Raw genomic sequence first — 23,084 nt, 5'->3', positions numbered from 1 at the left:
ATCACATTGAAATAATGACGTTTCATTTACATTGTTACAGTACTCCATTTCACAAAACTCAGATCTTGAATTTCATGTTTCAATGTGTTTCGTTTTCTCGAACAACAATAAAGTACCCATGACTGCTAAATACACAGTGACAAGTTTTTAAAATGGGACGGATTATTTTTGTAACTGTTTATATTATGATAGTTATTTTATCTTTTTCATATTGACATGCACCTTTTGCTAGTCCAAGATGTTTTCACTTCCCCATTCAGTCCAATGTAACTCCAACCTAGATTTCCATGTAATTGTAATTTGTACCTTGGACTCCGAGCTACACTAGGACAAGAAGCACTCGGAGTCGGAGTATGTCTTGTATGAATTTCGCCCTCAACGTTACGAGTACGTTTTCTATCAAAATGGAATGAGGTCAGTTCTCCCCGGGATTTCTGCAAACCAGTCATCCGTAAAATATAAAACCGTATTCTTCTGTTGAATTAACGCTTTTCAAGGACCCAGCTCCAGTGTCAAACATATGAATGTCATCGTGGTGGGCTAGTTTTACTAGTTGTAACGTGTAAGCTGTCTACATATAAATAACAGAGCAGGCAATCACCTGACAGAGGTCAAAGGTTACCAAAGTGACAACATGGCCAACCAAAACGATCGCGATGACTTCCCACCAATTTTGAAAATCCCTCTTTCTCAGAAGGAAAGGTAAGACCATTTTTACAACAAAGGGGACAAGAACAGTCCAGGAATGTTATGTTCCAATTTCAGTAGATCTGAAGAATTGAAGAGTAATGATATATCACCGTGGAGGTTTGGTGACCGGAGCCTGAGTCGAGGGAGGCGTGTCATTCCCGTTGTGTCTTTCTTTCTGTGATTTTTACGATTTATTTAACCAAGGCAAATTTACCCACAAGTCTCGCTATTATTCCGTATCCGAGGGTTCTCAGTTTTATACCAACAGCAATCCGATGACTAAGACTTTAAATAATAAACGGTGGTCTTGTACCTCGATCTCTTCTTTTGTACCTTATTATAATCTAAATGTTCCTCCGTCCATCCATTCTCAATAATAGATCCATGGTCCATTTCCTACAACTTACAAGGTCATTGCTCATGAATACATTCGCCATTTCTAAGGTCAAGTATTACGTCATATTCACATCCTGAGGTAGCGTTGAATATAAAGCATGTATCAATGATAACTATCTCAGGATGGATGTTGCCAATGAGATGTGAATAGTTAAAAGTTCACAATATTCAATAACGCAAGAAATGACTAAATGTTGATGCTATTGTCTTTAATATTTCTACAGGTTTGAAAGAATATGTCGAGTGTTTACTAGCAAGTTTGGAAGTAATCCATCATTTTATGCCAGAGCCCCTGGTAGAGTAAATATCATAGGTTAGTACAAGTTATTTGGTGTGTTTTTCTTTTTCAATATACTAGTATTTCATTTTGGTAACTTTTTTCATCTCTTTCATGTATATATTTTATAATTTGTTCTTTCAGTGATACACTGTTAGTAATGGGCCTTAGCGACAAGAATATGGATTAGATGAACATTGAATATTCAAGGCTCCTTAATGCTTATTTCCTTCAGTCATTGTTGTGCATCTAATTAATATTCATGTCTGCTAAGTCCCATGAGGCAACAGTGTACAATTGAAAGAGCAATAGTGGTGAAAAAGACTTTCAATTTAGGGTTTCTTGGCAACCGAACAGAACTTATGTAATGTAAAATCATGAAATGACTCTTAGAGTCTTCAAAATCCAAAGTTTATGAAAATGCTAAGTTTATCTCCAGTAGTGGTGTTCCCCTATAAGAGTGGGTAAGACCTGAAATTTGAGAGGAAAGAACCGGATCACATCTGATATGCAAATGGTGCACCAACAGAGGGCACAAGTGAATGTTGTCTGCCAGAAGAAAATAATCGCTTTTATGGAATAATTGCAATACACAAATGCAAAATAACATTTTTCCTGGGTTGATAAACATTCTTTATGCACTTATAACAGTGCCAGCTACATTTTCATTTCCCTTTCAATTCAAAATGTTTAAATTTGCATGTATATCTCAATCAGGTGAACACATTGACTACTGTGGATATTCAGTTCTGCCAATGGCAATTGAACAAGACATAGTCATGGCTGCCTCACCAAATACAACTGGACAAATAATTATACTGAACACAGACCCACAGTTTCCGTAAGTACATGAAGATGCTGTGTGATTACGTCATGCTTCCTCCTAGCAATAGTTTACAAAGTGAATACTATGTATCTGCCCCAATACAGGCAGTTGTGCATCAGGTTGGAAATGTATATGGATTTTTGTAAGTAAGAATTTCTTACAGATAGATTGCCAGACTATAACTATTAAACTATCTTGCAACATCACAATTTTTGATGAAGTATTTTTCTCACTTCAGTTGCCCAACACATATCCTTATTATTCCTATCTGAATCAGTGATAAAATTGCATGTGTACAGATTGAGGCATGTACAATTGAGGACTTTTCCTGTAAAGTCAAGAAATATGACTATAAAGATAATGTTGAAATTATTTTTCAGAGAGTTTTGTACTGACATCAACAAAGTAGAGATAGACAAGTCTTCTGTGCGGTGGTATAACTACTTTTTGTGTGGTTTCCGTGGTATCATTGAGAGCCAGAAGTTAGACAAGCCTGTTGGCTTGAACTTGGTTATAGATGGCACAGTACCAAAAAGTGCAGGGTTATCAAGTTCAAGTGCTTTTGTATGCTGTGCTGGACTTGTAACTATGCAAGCAAATGGTCTCCAACTTTCTAAGGTAAAGGTTGTTCCACTAAAGAGATTAAAATTTGTCAAAAAAGTAACAGAAATTGAATAGATCACCGGTACAGTAGATACATTTGTATTCAAGTTAGGGAGCTGGGGGTTAGGATAGGTATGTAGTTAGACTCCCTAGCATAAACCTGATTCTCTATCATAAGCAAGAATGTAGACTAATGAACTGACTAGACCGTACAGAAGAGAAACATTTGTATTCAAGCTAGGGGTTAGGGTCAAGGTTAGATTAGTAATAGGAAGAGTTAGACTCCCTAGCAAAAAATTAATTAATGACATTGGCAAGAATATAGAATGGTGGACTGACTGTACAGTAGCTACACATTTGTATTCAAGCTAGGGAGTCAGGGAGAGGGACTTAGGGCTAAGTTGTAGATAAGACTAGGGTTAGACCCCCTAGTGTAAACCTGATTTTTATTTAAGAATGGCTAGCAATGGAATGAATTTATGAAAAAGATACTCACATTTGACTATAAAGCAAATAGTTGATTTAGGAAGTGGACAAAATATCATGACTGCCATGTGCAGTGTTACTGTATTTGCATATATTTGCATATGCAAATACAGATATGGTAACTTATAATTTGAGAATGAAAACAAAGACATGTTATATGACATAAGTCTGCTTGTTGTAAATTTATTGTTCTTTGTATATAGCACTCTTTCTTTGATCTTTCAGTTAATTCTTGCAGACATTTGTACATGGTGTGAACGTTACATTGGCACCCAGGGTGGAGGAATGGACCAGTCAATATCATTCCTAGCAGAGAGGGGTACCGTGAGTACTTTACGATTATACAACACAGGATAACAAAAAAGCAGTACAATATCCTTATTCAGGTTATGCTATGTTCACATTGACTTTTCCTTTCATCTACCTTTTCACTTAGTGTATTGAGTTTCATTTTACCTACTGTTATCATTTTGTATGATTGTTAATGTAGTGATGCTTGAAGGCCTCAATGGAAAGAAGTGTTTCATTTACTTTAGTACTGTAACACTTACTTTACTCACCTGCCGTGAATAAATATATTTTATAATTATTATTATGAATAGCAAATTACATTGACTGTGAACAAACAGATGTATGTATAAACTGGTGTTTAAATATGTTCACCCCAAAATGTCTCTGAGAGTTGGTTCCTTGCCACCGTGAGTACTTAGGAAAGATATCTACAACCTTAATTTTGAAGATTGCTGCTAATTGGCATCAGAAATCTCAGAAACATTAACATCAATGCATGGAAATATTTACTTGTTCAAATGGATGTCAGTCACGTCGTTTTGTAAAAGTTATATAAATCGAATACAATAAAAGCACTGCTAATCAATATATATTTGCTTGATTTTGTTGCTAAGGCCAAACATATTGAGTTCAATCCACTGAAAGCCAGTGATGTGAAACTACCAGAGGGAGTGGTGTTTGTTATAACTAACAGCTGTGTGGAAATGCAGAAAGCAGCGACCTCCAACTACAATATCAGAGTTGTTGAATGCAGACTAGCAGCACAGGTTAGCAAAGTTTCATTCCAATTATTGATGATTGTTTTTATTTCAAAGTTATAAGCATGTAGGAATTATGAATATGTATGTTCTGCTGTTACATATGCATGTTTTTAGTTTGTTGACTCCAATGATGCAATGTGTGTAGGCAATAATGACCTACTCTGAATAAAGAACAAGTTGCAGTTCAGTGTTTCTTGGCAATCATTTGTAGTATGTGATGTAAAATTGTGAATTGACTCTCCAGAACCCAAAGTAATAAAAACCTTTATTTCCTACAATGGCTTTCCCCTTTAACTTTGGATTGTTCTCACTAGTAATCATTCTGTGTTTGTAAAGCAAAGAATTCACCAATCAAAGCTCTAAGTTATCATTTGCTGATCTCTGCAATACTGTTATAAAAGTGCTGAACAAGCACATTTCCTATAATGGTAAAAACAGTGGCATTAGCTCACAGATGAAGCATGACATCAGCAAAATTACTTTGACATCTCAGAGAATATATGGTTTGCACAAAATGGGCTTTTTGATTTCTTTTACCCTTTAAGGTTATTGCCAAGTCCAAAGGTATAGAATGGACAGACATCAGAAAGCTAGGTGACCTACAGAAGGAACTTAAACTGAGTCTGAGCGAAATGGAAGAATTAGTCGATAAAGAACTGAAAGTACAACCGTATCTGAAATCTGAAGTCTGTGAAATTCTTGGTGTTTCTGATGGTGAACTCAATCAAACTAGTCTCAGTGAGAACACACTCCACAGTAAGTTGAACTTGAACTCAATCAAAGTAATCTCAGTGAGAACACACTCCTCATGTTAGTTGAACTTCTTAGTGAGAACACATTCCACAGTAAGTTGAACTTGAACTCAATCAAAGTAATCTCAATGAGAATACACTCCTCATGTTAGTTGATCTTCTTAGTGAGAACACATTCCACAGTAAGTTGAACTCAATCAAAGTAATCTCAGTGAAAACACACTCTGTAAGTTGAACTTGTAATCAGTTTTGAAAAGAAAAATGGAAAACAATTTTCTGTAGATTTAATAGATATTTCAGTACTTTTTCATTTTGCACACAAAAGTTTGACATTGTATCTATCAGCTCTCACTTACTTACACATAATGTCATGCTTTCATTAGTATACTAGTACTTTGAAACATTTACCAGGTAGTTGGTGTTTATGGATCATTGTACTGAATTCTCATCATCAACAGTTACATCCTTGTAATATTACATGACAGACAGTGCATCTCTGTGACCCTGACATGTTATCACTGTTACTACATAATTATCAAATTTGCAGACTATGCTTCATCCTGTCAATCAATAGTGGAACATTTAGTTCTCATCTCCCTCCGTAAGTTATGACAGTGTATGATTACAAGATACATGTAACCAAAACAAAGTCTTTGAACTATGAAGTCATTCCTGTCCATTCATTTTATCTTGTTGACAACACAGAGAAGAATTGCCCAATTTACACCACATAATTTGATATGTATTATGTTGTGAGCTGCACATATATCTGTTTATTAGTATTTTGTGTTTGTATCTTCCAGTCTCAACATTTAAACTACATGACAGGGCAAAGCATGTATATAGTGAAGCAAACCGAGTTTTACAATTTCATGACATCTGTCAGGACAGTCCAGATGGTGCCATTAAGTTGTTGGGTAAACTAATGAATGATAGTCATGCTAGTTGTCGGGATCTTTATGAATGCAGCTGTCCTGAATTGGATGAACTTACTCAACTCTGCTTGTAAGTTGACATATTTATATATGTAGTCTTTTAGCCCCCTGAATGGTCAAATCTTTTAGCCCCCCTGGATGGTCAAAAACAACAGTGGATTTCTCTGATGTAGATTATCTTGACACTCCACCAAGACAGATCGAAAGCTCAATGCTAAACACTTTGAACTGCTGGTGCATTATAACCTTTGTAAGTCATTTGATCTAACAAGCTGATGAATGTTTTTTGTTGGCTTGACATTCTTATCAGCTTGTTTATATATGTGGAAGTTGCTCACAATTTTTTTTTGTAAATAATGTGTTTCCAAATTGTAACATTGGCATTCGATCAAGTACATTAACATGGTTGGGATCCCTGGTGGGTTTGCTCTTAGTTCATAGTTTACTGACACTAATTATAAAATTGTTTAATTTCTGGTAGTCAACACTTTTCATTCCATCATTATAACAAACTTAGTGATAACTTATCATTTATTTTGGTATGCATATTATTGATATATAATATAAATACTAACAAATGATTTTGCTTGTCTTTACAGGAAATCTGGTGCATTGGGTTCAAGACTGACTGGTGCTGGTTGGGGAGGCTGTGCTGTTTCCATGGTGAGAGGCCATAGAGTGGCTGACTTCCTGGGTAAAGTGTATGATGGGTATTATGCAAATGATCCCCAAAGGAAAGCCAGGGTTAAAGAAAGTTTATTTACGACTCAACCAGGCAGTGGTGCTGCAATATACATTCCTTAGTCATTTCTTTCCTTGGTGTCCTTTAATGATTCCATTTTGTTTAAAATTTTAAAAGAAGATTAATTAAACCTTCAGTATTACACATGTCAGGCTTTCATTCTAGAGAATTCAGGTTTACACAGAATAGAACAGATGTATTATGTAAAGTTTAGAGAAAATTTGAATTATCAAATTTCTTTCCTTAAAGTATCCTATTTTTCTATAGTTATGTGAATTTATTGGGCAGATATTTTTTTTGAAAGTGGGAATGTGATACTCGTACTTATTCAATAAGGGGTTACTCTTTGTCCCTTTTATTGATTTTCATGGGGAATATAAGGGGTTGGATATATAGTAGTGTCAACCATGTTGTCAGATTGGAATAGCTTAAATGGACCACAATAGTTGTAAGAAATACAACATTATATCATATTAAATGAAATAAGTCAAAATTGCAAGTATTTTGTGAGAATGAATGTTCGTGGGATCTTGATGCATAGTTAAGAGTCAAAAAAAAAAAATTCTTGAAAGCTAAATCCCAAAATTTTGCCAGCATCATCAGCATCACAAGGGGTGTACTACCAGGATACCAGCATTGAGATCTCAGCTGCTTCTCGCAAGCTCTTTTCATGTGTCTCTTCTGACACACATGACAGTAGCCCATTGTAGTACATCTCTGAGGCTGCTGACATGTCAGTGAAAATTTGGTATTTGCTCGCCACAGCAGTCATGGTCTGGTCGGTCCCGCATTTTCAACCAAAACGTCTGAACAGCAACCCTAGTGGCCAAATAGTGTAATCTTTTGTTTTTTTCCAATGCCTGATGATTTCAATTTTGACAGCATGGCAGTAAGCGATATTCTGACATGTAAAACACACCATCTCAGCTTACATGAATGAAATGATTACAAGATGTTTCTTATTCAGATATTTATACAACTCTTGTTAATAATGAGTTTATTGAATAAATCAAAAGTAAACTGACAAAACATATATTAAATATTATATGACAAACCATATTCCTCAGCTTTGTTGGTACATTGTTCTTATATCTATGATAAGGGAATGTGGGTGATATAAAATTAAACAGCACCACCAAGTGGTCAGTTTGAGAAATAATGTGTTCAATGACTGTAATTGTATTTAATATAGCTTTTGATGTCACTCACCGATGGGATATATAAACAATTCTTAGTAGAATTTTCTGGAAAACAAGATGGGGAGTGTCCAGATTTCTTTTATGTTTCAAAAGGACCCAGAACAATTTTCATATGCCAAAGTTTTGGAGAGATTTTAAGTACTGGATTGTCAGGGAAATTTGTCCCTCAAAGTGATGTCTACCTAAGTTACTGTATTTTGACAGCCATATAATATGTATTGTATCGTATGTATTCAATATAAATGTGTTGACAAATCTCAAAGAGACTGTATTGTTTTAAACTTTAATGTATATGAAAAATAAAGTATTATTTAGCTTTAAAAAGTTTTGCTCTAAAATTATCTGCATTATTTCAACTTATGAACGAGTTTCCTGACTGTCATACTTCAGCATTGGAGTGTGCATGTGTGTGTGCGTGCATGTTTGTGTGGGTGTATTTGTCTAGTGATATTTTAATCCAATAGAATGTATTTCCCCTACCTCTATGGAAAAAACACTAGAACAGAGCGTATGTTGATACATTTGTAGTAGCAGGATTCGTGTGATATTTTCCCTAGGAAAACAACAATCTGAGCAATAAACACATGTACATGTCCTTGTGACTGAAAAGAATTCACATATACATTTATTTTGTTTTATTTATTTTATTTATTTATTTAAATAAGTCTTTCATATACAGAGAAAACATTTCAGTACAAAAGCGCCGTTCTTCCAGTGATCCCTGTTGCCCTTCGTGTACCGGTATTTTCGTGATTGTCCAAATCATAGACCCTCCACCACTTGGTCCAAATATCCAGGAGTTTAGTTTCTACAGCTTGAGTGTAAAAGTACGTACTCGCTACAGGAGGAGGACGCAAATAACGAACAACCAAACATTTCAAAATGGCGTCCTCCTTGGCAACAAAATGACGCTCGCTCAGAACCAGTTTCTAATCATTTCTTTCAGTTTTGCAAATTTTCGAAACGACAGACCTCAACGAATCTAGAACGGGTTGCATATATACGTTGAGCTGCACTAAATGCTCCAGGAGCTCTCATGATCGAGACCTGGCTTATTCATTTGTAAGGACCGATAACGGAGGTAAACAAGACGCACTACGATCGGCTGGTGAAGAGATCTTGTTGACAACTTGTACTTTGATGTATACAGTATAGTCTTTTTGATTATCTGTGCTGCCTCAGCAAATATCTCTTTCATTGTTCACACTAAAGACGGCGTGAATCTTGACTACTTAGCGACAGATTGTTTGCTTAGACTAACCATGGCTAAGCAATATTAATAACAATATTATTATTAATTTATAAAAAACAAATTAACCGTTAAATATTTGAACCATATTGTATTTGAGCTGACGAAATGAGTGCAGGCACGAACCTCATCGACCCAAAACTTTTAGCTTTAATGGCAAAAGTAGAGGGAGGAAAGTCTCCAGAACAAATGAAAGAAGATGAAGAGAAGAAGAAAAAAGAACAACGAGCACCTCCTCCATCAAACAGTGTTATTACATGGATGAAAACTGAAGGATTTGTAAGTTCTTTTTACCCGGTTTTTGTAATTTGGTAATTTAATTGTAAAAATTAAATTTAATGTGATGAAAAGTCAATGGATATTTGTTTTCTTTCAGAGAGATAGATTATTGATACAAATTACAGAGGGAGGGGGGGGGAGGGATTATTGATACAAATTACAGAGGGAGGGGAGGGATTATTTATACAACACATTGTAAACAATGTAAGATTAGATCTAGGAGTGATAATATAAATTTTACACCTCTGTGACTTTGAGATTTATAAGGGACGACTGTTTCTCTTAGCCATAGCTATTCTATTGATTTCATACAAATCAGGAACTACAGAGAAATGTGCACACCAGATAATGCAATGAATATTTGTGTAAGGACTTCCACTAAACAATGAGGAACTCGTTTCAACTCAATGTTTTGCAACAGTAAAATCATGAAATGACCAAAGTTTCAATATGCCTTTATTTCCCTGCAGTGTGCAAACATTTTATCTCTAACCACCATAGGCATATTATAAGATTGTTATTTTCTTTTTCTTTTGATTTCTTTTTTTCTCCAGGATGAATGGCCTGTCAGGGTGACATCTGAAGGTCAGATGGATTTGGAAGATGAGAGGAAGATGTTGGGGAGCAAGGAGAACATTGTAGAAGAACTTAGAAAACATGCACGTATCCTTCACAACATTGAGACATAAATCTGGTACAGATATGTTATATATCGTTTAGTAGTCTGTTTACTCATAGAGCCTACATAGACTTTCATGTAGGGTCTATGTGTAGGGTCTATGGTTTACTACACTATCAAGATACATCATTAGCTGGTCATACCTCACATCCCCCACTTGTCTAGTGATCATTTTCAAAGCTGGTAATAAAATATTCAAATTTCACACCCAATAACCCAGTCAATCACAGTGTGCAGTCCCTTCAACCATGACTACTAGTCAGACTGTCATTATTCAAATGTGTCATATAAATGAACACGTTACACTAAATGTAGGAAACACATGAAGTGGACATGTGATAATCTACATATGATCGTGTGAATTAATCATACAGGTGTTTGATAATGATTTTCGGAGGTCTGACTATATTCTATACTATATATAGAATCATTTAAAAATGTTCTCAATACAAGCAGAGGTGCTGATGGCTAGGAGTTGCAACTAGCTTGACAGAGTATCTTGACAGTACAGTAAACAGGTAGCAATTACCATTTTGTATAGATTCAAGTAACTACTTTATCTTTTACTCCTCATATTTCCTTGACATTACGTTTACTAGCCCTGCCAGTATTTATGTTGGACAACATTGAAGACAAGATTAACCAACTAGAAGAGAAACTCAACGTCTACTCTTCACAGATTTTAACACAGGAACCAAGGGCTTCTAGAATTGATGAGAATTTATTTCATTCACCAGAATATGGTAAGAATTCCCTCTTTTTTTTTAAATGGATTTTTTTATATAGTCATAGGGAACCTGCAAACTGCTATCTTGAATTTCCCAAATGGTGCTTTATGGGAAATGTGTTGATAACCATGACAATCACTATTATAAACAATCTTGTCATATTGAAGTACAAATAATCTTATCTATGTTACCCTGACCCTATAAGGAGGTTTAGTATTCTATTTACCACAACCACCACTTAGTATAGGCATTTCGATAACTAAAGATAATAATACCATTGTCCTTTGATAAGTGAAATTATACCATGTGAATTCATTGTTTAGTAAAACTTGGATGGTAAATGAGATAAAATGTATTACTTTCATTCACCTTTATTTATCAGTACAGAACTGGCATCGGTTAGAACTTAGGTGGAAGTGATGTATATGCCTTTACTAGGCAATTTGTCTAGTTCCTTACCAAGGCCCATATGTCATTTCTACCTATGTGAATGAAACCACTGCATTTTATCGTGTTTAACATCCAAGTTTTTATTAAATTTAGTTAATTCACAAGGTATGATTTGCCTTTAAAATTTGCATACTTAGTCTGGATTGTAAGGTTCCTATTACTCCCATAGTACAGCCACTATGATTGTAAGTAAAGTTTCTCAATATAAAAAAAGATTCTACCAATCTTAGTCCATATTGGAAGGTAAAATGAAGTAATGGTAAGAAACTTCATATTAAATCCAAATAAGTAAGAAAACATCATGTTCTGTATCACTGTTATCAGAAGTCCATGTCTTTTGACTAATAACTTCACATCTTGGAGTCTTTTTTTTCACAATTTCTCACTTTTCTGTCTTGTCTGATAACTCTTATACTTCACAGGGATAGAATACCAACAAGGTGGGTGATTACGAAACAGATCTGTAAAAAAAAAAAAAATATTAGTGTTATAAAAAATATGCACATGGCAGTATCACAATAACATATGAGTTGTTAGTGTTGCAAGTATGCACCAAAACACTGTCTGATCTGCACTCAGCTTTGACTCAGCATGTAAATATGTCCTACAAAGCCTCCTGTAGATATGCCCCACAAATGTTACACCCCTCAATGTCTTGTTGTACTACACATTTTATGTTATTTTGATGTACCACAACAATTATATTTTACATTTAAATGTTAGTTTTATTTGAATTTGCACCCACAGGTTTCATTGTCAAATTTGTTTGCACAGTGAGCTGCACTGTTGTTTCTGATTGGACACAATACTTAAATATGCAAATTGTTATGTTACTTACCATCCAATCAGATCACTATTGCTTAAATTCAAGTGTTGGTTAGATTCTACTGCACATTGAAATGGAATGTGTTTCCCTTCTGATTGGATCTTTGATATGTAAATATGATCATGTGACTAGATAATCCCAATCAAATTTCAATTATGAAATAAATTCAAATGATATTCATTTATTCAATAATTTCATATTATTGATGGTCTCCCCTGTTGAACATACAAAGATACAAAGACAAAATTCTTACACAATTGAATACACACACTTATGTTTACTACTGTCACTGTGTATACCCATAGGAAGGACAGTACACCATCTCACTCTCAGCATCACAACAAGACAATTTACCCTACCCAATAACATTGTAGAATTTGATTTGAATTATGTAATATGTAATTAAAAGTAATAGGTAATGTAACACACCCACCCCCACCCCCTCTACCAGTACAACTGGACTCTGCTGTAATTACTGTTGTGAATTACAAATGTAATGTATAAATGTAATGTACTTGGTTCTATGATGAGAATGTAAATTTTATTAATGTAGGGCTTTTACTAACTTTTTGAACCATCAATCTTACACACTTTACAAGATATCGTTTTAAAGAATAAATTACGATAACTGCATCACACAGCAGTATTAGAGTTCTTTAGTGAAATGACCACAAACTCTTATTGGTACATAAAGTTCTGAATGCAAATTTTTAACGCCCAGGTGTTCAACTCTGAAACTCATTTTTGCTATTCATTCGGATCTTGGTTGTTTAAAAATATTAGCCTAAGGATTGATGTGTTCAAAGCAAAATTGTAAAGTAAGAACTAACTAAGTAATTCAGTTTGCTTCTTTGGATGCCTACAATGGTGTTGATATTTCCAAAATTTAGTAATCTGGGCATCTACCTTGTCAAATGATATGGCTTTGTTTGAATGTTTTTTTTAAAGGCATGTGCATAAGGTATAAAACAAAATGTAAATGTATATGAGGGGTATATATAGGCCTTTGTTGTCTAACAAATTTAACAATTTATAGTATAAATGCATGGAGGGTGAAATATTTGCCAAGTTCAGTTAACTGCATAATTGTCGGATAGAAAGTGCTTGTTTTCATGGTAGTATTAGTAGTTGTCAAGCATCTGTTTTTATAGTGTAGTAAAATTAGATGTAGTTTTACTTTGCTTGAGTTTAATACACTATATCAAGGCTTTGTCACTGTAAATCTGGGAAAATAGAGAATGCAACTTACAAGTTGTGCAATAGCTGTCAAAGCAACTGATAAGTGTAGTTTTCATGTGACTGACATGGGTATACCATGGTTTGTCACGTGACTGAAATGGGTATACCATGGTTTGTCACGTGACTGAAATGGGTATACCATGGTTTGTCATGTGACTGACATGTAACCTACCAAAGTTTCCATGTGACTGACGTGTATGCTATGGTTTGCCATGTGACTTACATGTGTACACCATAATTTGTCATGTGACTGACATGTGTACGCAACAGTTTCCAGAGCAACTGATATGCCATGATTTGCTAGGCACTGGCAAGAGTTGCTTATTATCTGACACCAGATTCTCCATCATGATAAGATGTTGTGTGGCACCTAATGTTTGCATGAAAACTGGTAAAGTCATGTAGGAGCTCATCATTATCAAATCATGTGTCAATGACATGTTTTATTGTTTGAGGTGAAGAAAAACATTTGTACATCTTATCTAATCTGTTCCAAGAATCCATTTTAGCCAGTTTGTGTAATGAATGGTTTCTCACAAAAAGGTCTAAGTCAAGCCATATAGAATTTGATTGTTATTTTACCGGAACCCATGCTGCAGGATACAATGTGTTTTCCATTCATAGAACAGAATATAGCAGAACAACATTGATTGTCGACTAATATGCAATGATCAAATTACTATATCTTTTATTCCAACTCAGGTCTCTCTATGTAATGATGAGTTCCTACCAAAATAGCAGTGACGCATACTAACAATGTTAACCCTATGTCAATTGTATTTTACTGAAATAGCTCCATTTTTTTCTTCTTTCAGTTATGAAAAAGGCTCTTGAATCCAATGCAGTCCAAATCCAGAAAGGGAGAGCCAAGAAGATAACCAAGGATTTAAAAGCTCAAATTCTGGGCACTAAAACAAAAAGTGTTGAGGTATTGATTGTTTCAGAGTGGCACCTTTCATTTCTGTTTTAACTCTTCTATATTCAATGACAAGATTTGGAATGAAAAGTTGGAAATTGAGATCAAAGCAACATTAAGGAGTACATTTTGCATTTTATGATTTTTTACATTTCAATGTGAGATATAATCTTTGAGGATTGAACCATCATAATGCTGAAAATAATTTTTCCCTGATTTTTTTTACTCCTACCATTGCCAGGGATGCTCTTTCCCAGGATTCAACAGAAAGGAGCTGACGGAATTACCTCATCAGCTGGAATCTCCTCAAATATTGGATAGAGTGACACAAGCTCAGGATTTCAATGTAAGTATACATGTATCTTGATCAAGTTGTTCAACTGCAAGTTATATCACTTCTGTGTGATTTTCACTGTCTACCTATAACGACATTTACCATGTAAACACATGTTGAATAATGAGTGCCTGCATATACAATTAAATAAAATTTGATAAAAAATTGTGTCATTGGAAATATTGCTTGGGTTAAAATCTTATGTCAAATTCTTTCTAAATATATATTGAGTTACTCTATTTCTGGTTCCAATAAAAAACATTTTTGCTGTCTGCAAATGAATATTTCAATGCAGGGTTTCTCACCAAATTGGTTGAATTTTACATTTTTTATGTAGTTTATTGATGCACACCAAGGCTGACATGATCACTGTTTAGCTTCACTAAAGGTTTGTTTTATTTTGTCTTCTTAGCCTGGGTTCAAAAAATTCTGGAAGAAGTTATTTCTTTCTGAGGCTTCTGTAGCTGTGATGCAAGATACATTCTGGTGGTTCTTTCTTGAGACCTATGAGGTAAAACAAGATTTGATTGTGTATAAATGTAAGGATGAAATTTGAATGAAAAGATAGTACTTGTGCTTTGTGTCTTTGTAAATTAATACTGTTATTTTCTCAATCATGTGCCTGAAAAATACTTAATAATATAAGAAAGTATGAAATTGTAATTTGTCATGAAACAGATTTGAAAAGAAATTTGAATTATTACATGTGTACCAAAGATTATTTGCATTGATGGACACACACATACTGTTGTTAATTGTACTGCTGCAGTGAAAATACAGCATACCTGTATACAAATGTGTAGCCATTGTGCCATGTACTAGTACTTGAAATCACATTCATGTAGAAGTACATATTTTTGGAATATCAGAACTCCATAACCTGTGAGTGTGAGGGATACTGGGGTATTTGTACTCAAGCTTGTGGTGTTTTCTAGTACACTCTCACTGAAAAGAGCATTGCAAGTACTTATATACCCAATACCCAGAGAGTGCCACAGTGGCACTTATGTATCACATATTCATTGAACCAGTATTTATTTAATGTACCGTTTCATGACATTTTATCAAAGCGATGCCAAAATATAAGTTTAGTTTAATATTGTGATATCAAACTTCTCCTCACAGACTGATCGCCATGAAGAACAAGAGAGCCTGTTCAACAGAATAGCTGACAGTTTTGTAGCATTGTTTACAAGTGTTAATCCTGATATTAAGGATAAATTCTTTGCAGTAAGTCTCTGTTTTTTCACTTCTTCATGCATTTACCAGTTCTCATTACCTGGCATAGAATTTTACCACCAAGGTGCATCATTGACTTCTTGGTTGACACTATAAGTTTTGCTCCACAAGCTGTACATGTATTACCATAGGCACATATGACAATAAGTCAACCTTCTTGTTCAATTTTGACACTTTAGCATGAGGTAAAATGTTAGTTACCACAAGTATTTGTCTTGTGACAAACTTTATCGCTAGATGTACACATGCCTGGGATTGCATCATGGACCTTTAAATTTCACACCTTTATTTCTTGTAGGTATATGCAGACTGCTTAGCACAGTCTATCTATGCTGCATACTTTGAAGCTTTCCCAGATTCAAGGGATCAGTTTGATGATGTCTTTAAACTTGAACTCTGTGATCTCTGTCATGAATGGATTTCAGGTGAGTACGAACAATTGGTAGAAGTAGATTTTCTTTATGTAAATTGATTTTGATATCAACGTTTGTAAGATTTATTTTATGGTGTGTCATCTCTGAGGATGCCAACCAAATTTTAGGATTTACATGTAATATTGTCAATAATTTTCTGACCAAGTAGTGATATAGACCCAACAAGCATTTATTCTCTCAAAATTTATAATGTACCTGTCCTCCACAAACAAAGGGTGTAGTGGTAATAGCTGGTGTTAACAGTGTTCTCCACAGGGCCTTTTGGAGGAGTGCACCCCCATCCCCTCCCCCATCAAGTGCCCCATTTATTGTCAGTCAGTATGTTGTCTTTTGAACTGACATAAAGTGTCATTGCTGTACAAAAGACAATGAACAACAGAGTTAATGTGTTGATGGTCATTTTCTATTTCCAGGAGTAAAACCACAGCCTCTATCATGGAGATCATGGGACATTAATAGACTACAACCTAAACACATGACAAAAGAGAAGGAAGATGACAAGAGAAAAGTAGTTCTGATAAAAGATGGACAAATTAATACAGGTGGTAAGAAGAGATATACCACCCATCTGATTATATTCCTTTCTGAAAAAAAATGACAATTTTTTTCTATCACTTATTCATATGGAACCATTCACATCCAAGTTTTCAAAGAATGTTCACTTTTACTTGTGCTTTTTGAGCCATTTTCAATAACTTTTGAATTGTCGTTTCGTTTTGCAGCAAGCTTTGATATTGATTTTGAGTTACCTGATGAAGGAGAAAGTGCAGCTGAAGGTCAAGTTGTTGTTCATCCAGGGTTTTCTAGGGAAGCCACACAGTTGACATCAAAGAGTGGCAAGGGAGCACCTGCAGTAACTCAGTCCAAATTAGCCATAGGGCGTCCTACACAAGAGGTATATAATTCTACTCAGTTTGAGCAATCCAGCTTGACTTTGACCGGAATCTCCAAAATTCTTAGTTAGGCCTTGTTTTACTTGAACAATGAAAATCTTCCCAGCTCCAACCCCAGATATCATCACGACAATACAATGTCCACGTAAACTGGAACATTTTCTGAAATCCTGCAATCATCCTAAACTTATGAGCTCCACCTTTTCTGGTCAGTCAGAAGGGGGCTATTAAAATGGCTTCTGTCTGCCTGTGTATCTGTTTGTCTGTCCAGCTGTCCATACACAGCTTTTTCTCTAATATGCAATGGCCTAATTCATTCACTTGTCTAGGTGATATACTGATGTACCTAGGTTCACAACACTTCGTCTCATGACATCAAGTTTGATTAATTAAATGGCACACATATTTGTCTTGACCTTGATCTTCTGTGTAAAATTAAAAAAAAGATCCATTTCATTCGTTAGTCACAGGCAAAATACAGTATTTAGGGGGAGGTGTGTTCTCCATGTGAACAAGTGAATTTTCTTAACATTTATTCAGCAGATAAAACTGTACGTCTTACCCGAGTACGAGGTAGGAGATTAGGTATCTGAACTATGATATCTATATGTAAACATGGCTTTTGTTTTCTTATGAATATGTGACATTATTGGGCACTTTAATAGACAAGTCAAGTTTTAAACTCAATTGAACTTTCACTTTCCACTTTGCTATAGTCACATGAGATTGGTCCTGGTCCTGACTTTGAGCGTGTACTATTCAACATTGGTGGAAGATCACCACTGGTGGCGCACTATCTCTACATGAAAGACTTAGCAACCAATGCCAATAGAGGAAAGCATGTAAGAAGAACAGAAGTATCTAAGCTTCCATATCCTTTATGTTGTTCTTTCACTTTTTTCAGCCAGTGTATTGTTTATTCATACATGTACAGGTAGACGTATACATTATAAACTTCTTCTTTACTTCTTTATATATACATATGATGGAAAAGAATAATTTAAATTGATACATGTCTTGTGTCAAAATATTCTCTGTAAATTTCCTTAACAATTGACACGCCCCCAGCACCTACTTACAAGGAAGTGATCAAAAGTACCAAGAAACTGGCTAAGACGCTCCACACTGAATATCAAAAGTAAGTTGTAAAATGAATGATTGTTGCTATGAGATTGGATACACTCTCTAAGACTTTGTCTCTTTTGACTTAAAAGTGGTTGTATAGATGACAAATTGGTATTTATTCTGGATTTTTTTATTCATAAAACAACTTTACTATCTTTTCCTACTTGAAAAAAACAATGTGAAACAACATATCCAAAGTCATTGTTTGTTACTTAATAAACTGCCGAAAATTAAAAAATGATTGTACAATAACTTTCAGACACTTGGTAGCTTTTTGCAATCTTTTGAGTAACAATGGATGGATGGATTACAAGTAGATAAACTTTCTAAAAATAGTCACCCAGCAACTACGATACTGCCAGTACGAACAGTAAGATGTGGTATAGTTAATAGGTGTACATAGGTAATAACAGGGCTTGATTGACAGGTGGATAAATAACACATACACTATACAGTTGTGTTACAATGTCATTAGTGCTATTTTTTGAGATTTGAACGAGGTTTGGCTAAAATTGTTGTTTATTGTTTGTTTGATCTTGATTTGTCATCATTATTTCACAGGATAAGTGAACAAACAGCCAAAGAATTGGCAGCAATAGAGAAACAGAAAGCAGAACAAGTGAGAGAGATAGAGAAACTACGGAAACAACTGGTGGAACATAGCATTGATATGAGAATATTAAGTGAGAAAATTCTTGACAAAAGGGTAAGTCTGTACTTATTGTGTTCTAGTGTAGTGTAGATTTAAGGAACAAGGGCCAGATCTCTGAATTTTTGCCGGTGTTAGTTTTGTTTCATCTGGAGAGTTACATGATAGTGTACTTTCTTACACATGTCAAATTTGTTACTTGTGACTGAGAGCTGTTTAAAACGCAGCTAACAATTAAATGAATAATCCAATAGGATGGCATAATTTTTTGGCCTTCACTAAAATTATCACTGTCATCAGGATTGTAGGTAAAATACATATATATAAATCTGTCAATACTGTATGGAGATTTGATACTTATTTCAATGCATAATCTAATCACCATAAATATGTGGTTTATGTAAGTGTGTATATACACAATAAAAATAGTGTCAGAGGTTGGCCTATCTACTTTAACGTGATTTTGATTTTGATGGATTTTTATTCATGGAATTGATTTTCATTTGCAGTTATGTTTTTGTTCAGATTTCTTTGCTGTGTTAACATTTAAGCATACTTTCATACACATTTTTGATATTACTGGATAGCACTGATTTTGTAAAGATATGTTTCACATGTATATTCCCCTTCCAAATTATTCTAAATTGTATAACTTGTGTACTATTCAGATGTAAAATCATGTCTGAGTATTGAGGACTTACTGATTTCCTATTCTGGCCATTGGTGGCACTTGCTCATTTGTAAGGTATATGCTAAAGTGTGCCACCAATGGTCAAAGTGTTATTGGAATGATATCATTAGGTTACAACAAACAACACAGGTTATGATTTTATTGATATTGATTTGATATTTTAAATGAAGTGAAAAAATGACAAAAACATGATTTAAGATGAAGTGAAATGGCAAAAACGTATTTTTGTGCTGCTGCTTGACATTGCCATAGTAACAGGCTTTATATGTAAATGAATGGAATGTCATCGGTATATCATTAATTTATATTAAAACTCATTACCATGTAATTTTTGACATGACCTTGACATTAACAATTTAATCCATTCCGTGTGTAGAACCAATAAGTTACTAAGTACTATAGAGGAGCTAAGATAGACCAACTAAAACTGCTTTGAAACAAACTGAAGTACAAGCAAAAATTGAAAAAAAATTATAAGTATAAAATGACAGCAATGTCCAAATACATTATATTTCAATTAGAGTGTCATCAATTCAAACACAAATAACAACCCATAGAGTCTACACATGGGTCTGTAATTATCATCATTACCATTACAATAGTATCTTAGCTTCTCTGTGGTCGACTTCAGTCATAGTAACATGTATATACATTAACATTTTAGCAAGTAAATTTTGTGTGATGTGTGGCTGCAGTGTCTTAATACCCATCTAGACTCAAAAAAATATTGACTTTCAAATACTCTCTTTCTCCATCATGGTAATTTTACAATCCTCTTTTTCTCCATTATGGTTAATTTAATGCTATCGTTAATACAGGGAATAGAAGGTCTGCTGGCATATGTAAAGGAAATAAACGAGGTATTCCAACGAGTAATTCATTCTCATTGTCACTTTACTACACAGTACACTTGTGTAGTGGTATGGTAGAGGCTAAGCACTGCACTTGTTTTTTTTTTTTTGAAAACTGTCCGCTACATTCTAAATGACAGTTCATCTCAGCACAATATTCATCTCATTCCCAATGCCACATGCATGACTAGAAAATTCTTCTTTTTTTCCCCAAAATTTAATGTAATTTTTTTTTGCAGATAACTTTCTTAAACTATAATAAAATCCTAGCAAAAATGCTTCATAGCATAAATTTGTAAGGTTAAGCGAAGTTGGCCTATTACATTATAATAATCATAACTGTCAAATATTACATAATTTGCAATATCCAGTTTTCATATGAAAATTTGAAATGGACAAATGCTCAAAGCGAAAGTCTCATCATGACAAAGACAGCTGTCTGGCAAAACAAAACAGTTCGTCTTGAACAAAAGAATAATCCTGTAGGTTAACTGATAAAGGTAGTCGTAATCTAAGCCCATGGGATTCAAATATCATTTGATGTATTTCTAAGACCTGATCACAAAACTTTATACCAGACCCATGGATTTGTGGTTTGAGTGTTTATCACAATACATGATGGTGTTGTTATAACAATCAAGTCATTGCAAAGCATGATGCATGTCTACCACTAACACGGTTTGCAAACTCAGGGTTATAGAATCATGCATGCATGTACATCGCTTTGCACTCATCATGCATACATGAGCACTTGTAGTGAGAAATCACAGGAAGTGGATTCAATAGAAAGTGCATGAAACAGCCATCTATAGAAATGTGAAGAATTTTGTTCATTCGATGGCTTTAGGTGGGAGCAGTACCAAAGAAAAGTCAACTCAAAGCATGTACTGAAATCACCATTTTCATTTATTTCAGTGACTTCATTGCCAAATGTGCCAATCATATGGTATTTCACATAAGTTAAGATCATTGACTAGTTGTTGTTTTTTATATAAGAACCTTTCAGGGTTTTGTTAAACTGATTACTGTTTATTCAAATACAATTAACAGCTTGGTATATGTATTTCATTTTCAACAGGTTGATTAAAATCTTACTTTTAGCATACAGAATTTGAAATGATTGTGCTTCTACTACACGATGAATACGAGTGTTCTACAGTTACTGTTTACAAATTTGTACTACAGTTCATGAAATTCATCGTCATAATGTAATTTGTTCTCTTTCCTTGAAAGAAAATAGGAAGATTTAGTAATCTTTTTCTATGGGAATCAATATTGAACATGTCACAAAATGTCTGTGAACTTAATTTATTTTGTCAATTTTTTTAAGATAGTATGTTTACTTCACAATGGTCAAGATTTAGAACGGTTTCATTTGATTTACCAAGCAAGGCAAACACCAACAAAACTGTAGTTTGAATCTTGTAAATACCCATACTTTATCATATGATATATGTATATGTTCCCACTTCATTCTATACTATAGGATCACATTGGCACATTTCATCACCCTCATTATGGGTCATCATCCACCACTTCTTGGCAATGGTGTAGTCTGGGTCACAGGTCTGGGAGCACACTTCACTAGATACCAATTACAATTATTGTGCACTGGAATGTTGGGAGGGGGATGGTAGGCATTGGGGAGGGGTTTTTTGTGAAGAAATTCGGATGGCAACTAATTTGAGATTTTATATCCTTCATACAACAGGATGATCCACTTCCAAAACAAACAAAGCAACAGGCAGCATCACAGCCAACTGTGTTCTTTGGTGAAGACTGGTCTTCCTCTGAAGCTGAAGAGGATGTGGATGACTAGCACCCTAAATCTACCTTTGAATCAATGGAATAGCCCAAAATATATTGTATTTGTGACTTTGGACCATAGTATTATAGCTTCAAAGGGTTAAAACATAAGACCACAAAATAGATTATGTACATATTTGTACTTAAAAGTTGAAATGTCAGCTAAAAGTGTCATATATGTAAATAGCTCCCAGGAGTTAAGGAAATGGCACAGAAGTGAGTTTGTCACGCAATCTGACAGATCGCTAGGTAATCAAGTCATTGGTCATGATTCTCTACTTTAATACCAGTAAATGCCAACACACCACCAATGGTGTTATCTTACAGTAAGATACAGTGAAAAAAATCTCACTCATAGACAAGACACGTTTCCATAAAAGATGTGAAGACACAGTGTAAGTATCAAAGAATCATTATACACTGAAATGTTTTAAAAAGACCACAAGTTTTATTACAAATTGGTTGTTTGTAGATATATTGTACAAATTTCATATTATTAATTGACTGTTTATGTGAAATATTTATATTTATACTTTAGTTATAATTAAAAATAGCCATCGTAATGCTAATATAGCTGAAATATGAAATATGATAAATCTAATATTCCATAAAGAGTTACTAGTTTGTCTTTTTCTATATGAAGTGTATGATGATGTAATAAATGTGTTTGTTTTTCAAATGTTTTCAAGGTTTATGTTGTTAATGTGTGTGTGTGTGTGTGTGTGTGTGTGTGTGTGT

At 34.4% G+C, this 23,084-nt stretch overlaps 2 protein-coding genes across 5 annotated transcripts; both read left to right on the top strand.

Moving 5' to 3' along the window:
* The first annotated feature begins 622 nt into the window (after positions 1 to 622).
* LOC144443483 (N-acetylgalactosamine kinase-like) lies at positions 623 to 7,310 on the top strand. The gene is made up of 9 exons (XM_078132972.1): positions 623 to 702; positions 1,311 to 1,399; positions 2,081 to 2,204; positions 2,570 to 2,807; positions 3,504 to 3,602; positions 4,184 to 4,336; positions 4,876 to 5,086; positions 5,886 to 6,087; positions 6,617 to 7,310. The coding sequence occupies exons 1-9, from the start codon at positions 635 to 637 to the stop codon at positions 6,819 to 6,821; spliced, it is 1,389 nt and encodes a 462-aa protein (XP_077989098.1). The 5' UTR covers positions 623 to 634; the 3' UTR covers positions 6,822 to 7,310.
* Positions 7,311 to 8,850: 1,540 nt separating this feature from the next.
* LOC144443535 (protein FAM227B-like) lies at positions 8,851 to 22,987 on the top strand. 4 transcript variants are annotated; one of them, XM_078133059.1, is made up of 16 exons: positions 8,851 to 9,486; positions 10,041 to 10,149; positions 10,765 to 10,908; positions 11,766 to 11,783; positions 14,224 to 14,336; positions 14,566 to 14,670; positions 15,071 to 15,169; positions 15,784 to 15,888; positions 16,196 to 16,322; positions 16,745 to 16,873; positions 17,054 to 17,226; positions 17,941 to 18,095; positions 18,285 to 18,362; positions 18,911 to 19,055; positions 20,508 to 20,549; positions 22,252 to 22,987. In XM_078133059.1, the coding sequence occupies exons 1-16, from the start codon at positions 9,316 to 9,318 to the stop codon at positions 22,357 to 22,359; spliced, it is 1,821 nt and encodes a 606-aa protein (XP_077989185.1). In that variant the 5' UTR covers positions 8,851 to 9,315; the 3' UTR covers positions 22,360 to 22,987. The 4 variants fall into 4 exon arrangements, with proteins under 4 accessions (XP_077989185.1, XP_077989184.1, XP_077989186.1 ...); XM_078133058.1 differs by having other exon boundaries at positions 16,745 to 16,876; XM_078133060.1 differs by lacking the exon at positions 11,766 to 11,783 and having other exon boundaries at positions 16,745 to 16,876.
* The last annotated feature ends 97 nt before the right edge of the window (positions 22,988 to 23,084 follow it).

This window comes from Glandiceps talaboti, chromosome 12 (assembly GCF_964340395.1).
Source record: "Glandiceps talaboti chromosome 12, keGlaTala1.1, whole genome shotgun sequence".
Taxonomy (NCBI): domain Eukaryota; kingdom Metazoa; phylum Hemichordata; class Enteropneusta; family Spengelidae; genus Glandiceps; species Glandiceps talaboti.
This window is presented reverse-complemented; position numbering and strand designations above follow the sequence as displayed.

Bases quoted from the DNA above. Each gene is read 5' to 3' on its own strand.
- LOC144443535 (XM_078133058.1), top strand. From the start codon at position 9,316: ATGAGTGCAGGCACGAACCTCATCGACCCAAAACTTTTAGCTTTAATG. The intron at 14,671-15,070 runs GTAAGTATACAT...TTGTCTTCTTAG, and splicing joins CACAAGCTCAGGATTTCAAT to CCTGGGTTCAAAAAATTCTG. The intron at 16,323-16,744 runs GTGAGTACGAAC...TTCTATTTCCAG, and splicing joins CTGTCATGAATGGATTTCAG to GAGTAAAACCACAGCCTCTA.
- LOC144443483 (XM_078132972.1), top strand. From the start codon at position 635: ATGGCCAACCAAAACGATCGCGATGACTTCCCACCAATTTTGAAAATC. The intron at 5,087-5,885 runs GTAAGTTGAACT...TGTATCTTCCAG, and splicing joins CAGTGAGAACACACTCCACA to TCTCAACATTTAAACTACAT. The intron at 6,088-6,616 runs GTAAGTTGACAT...TTGTCTTTACAG, and splicing joins GAACTTACTCAACTCTGCTT to GAAATCTGGTGCATTGGGTT.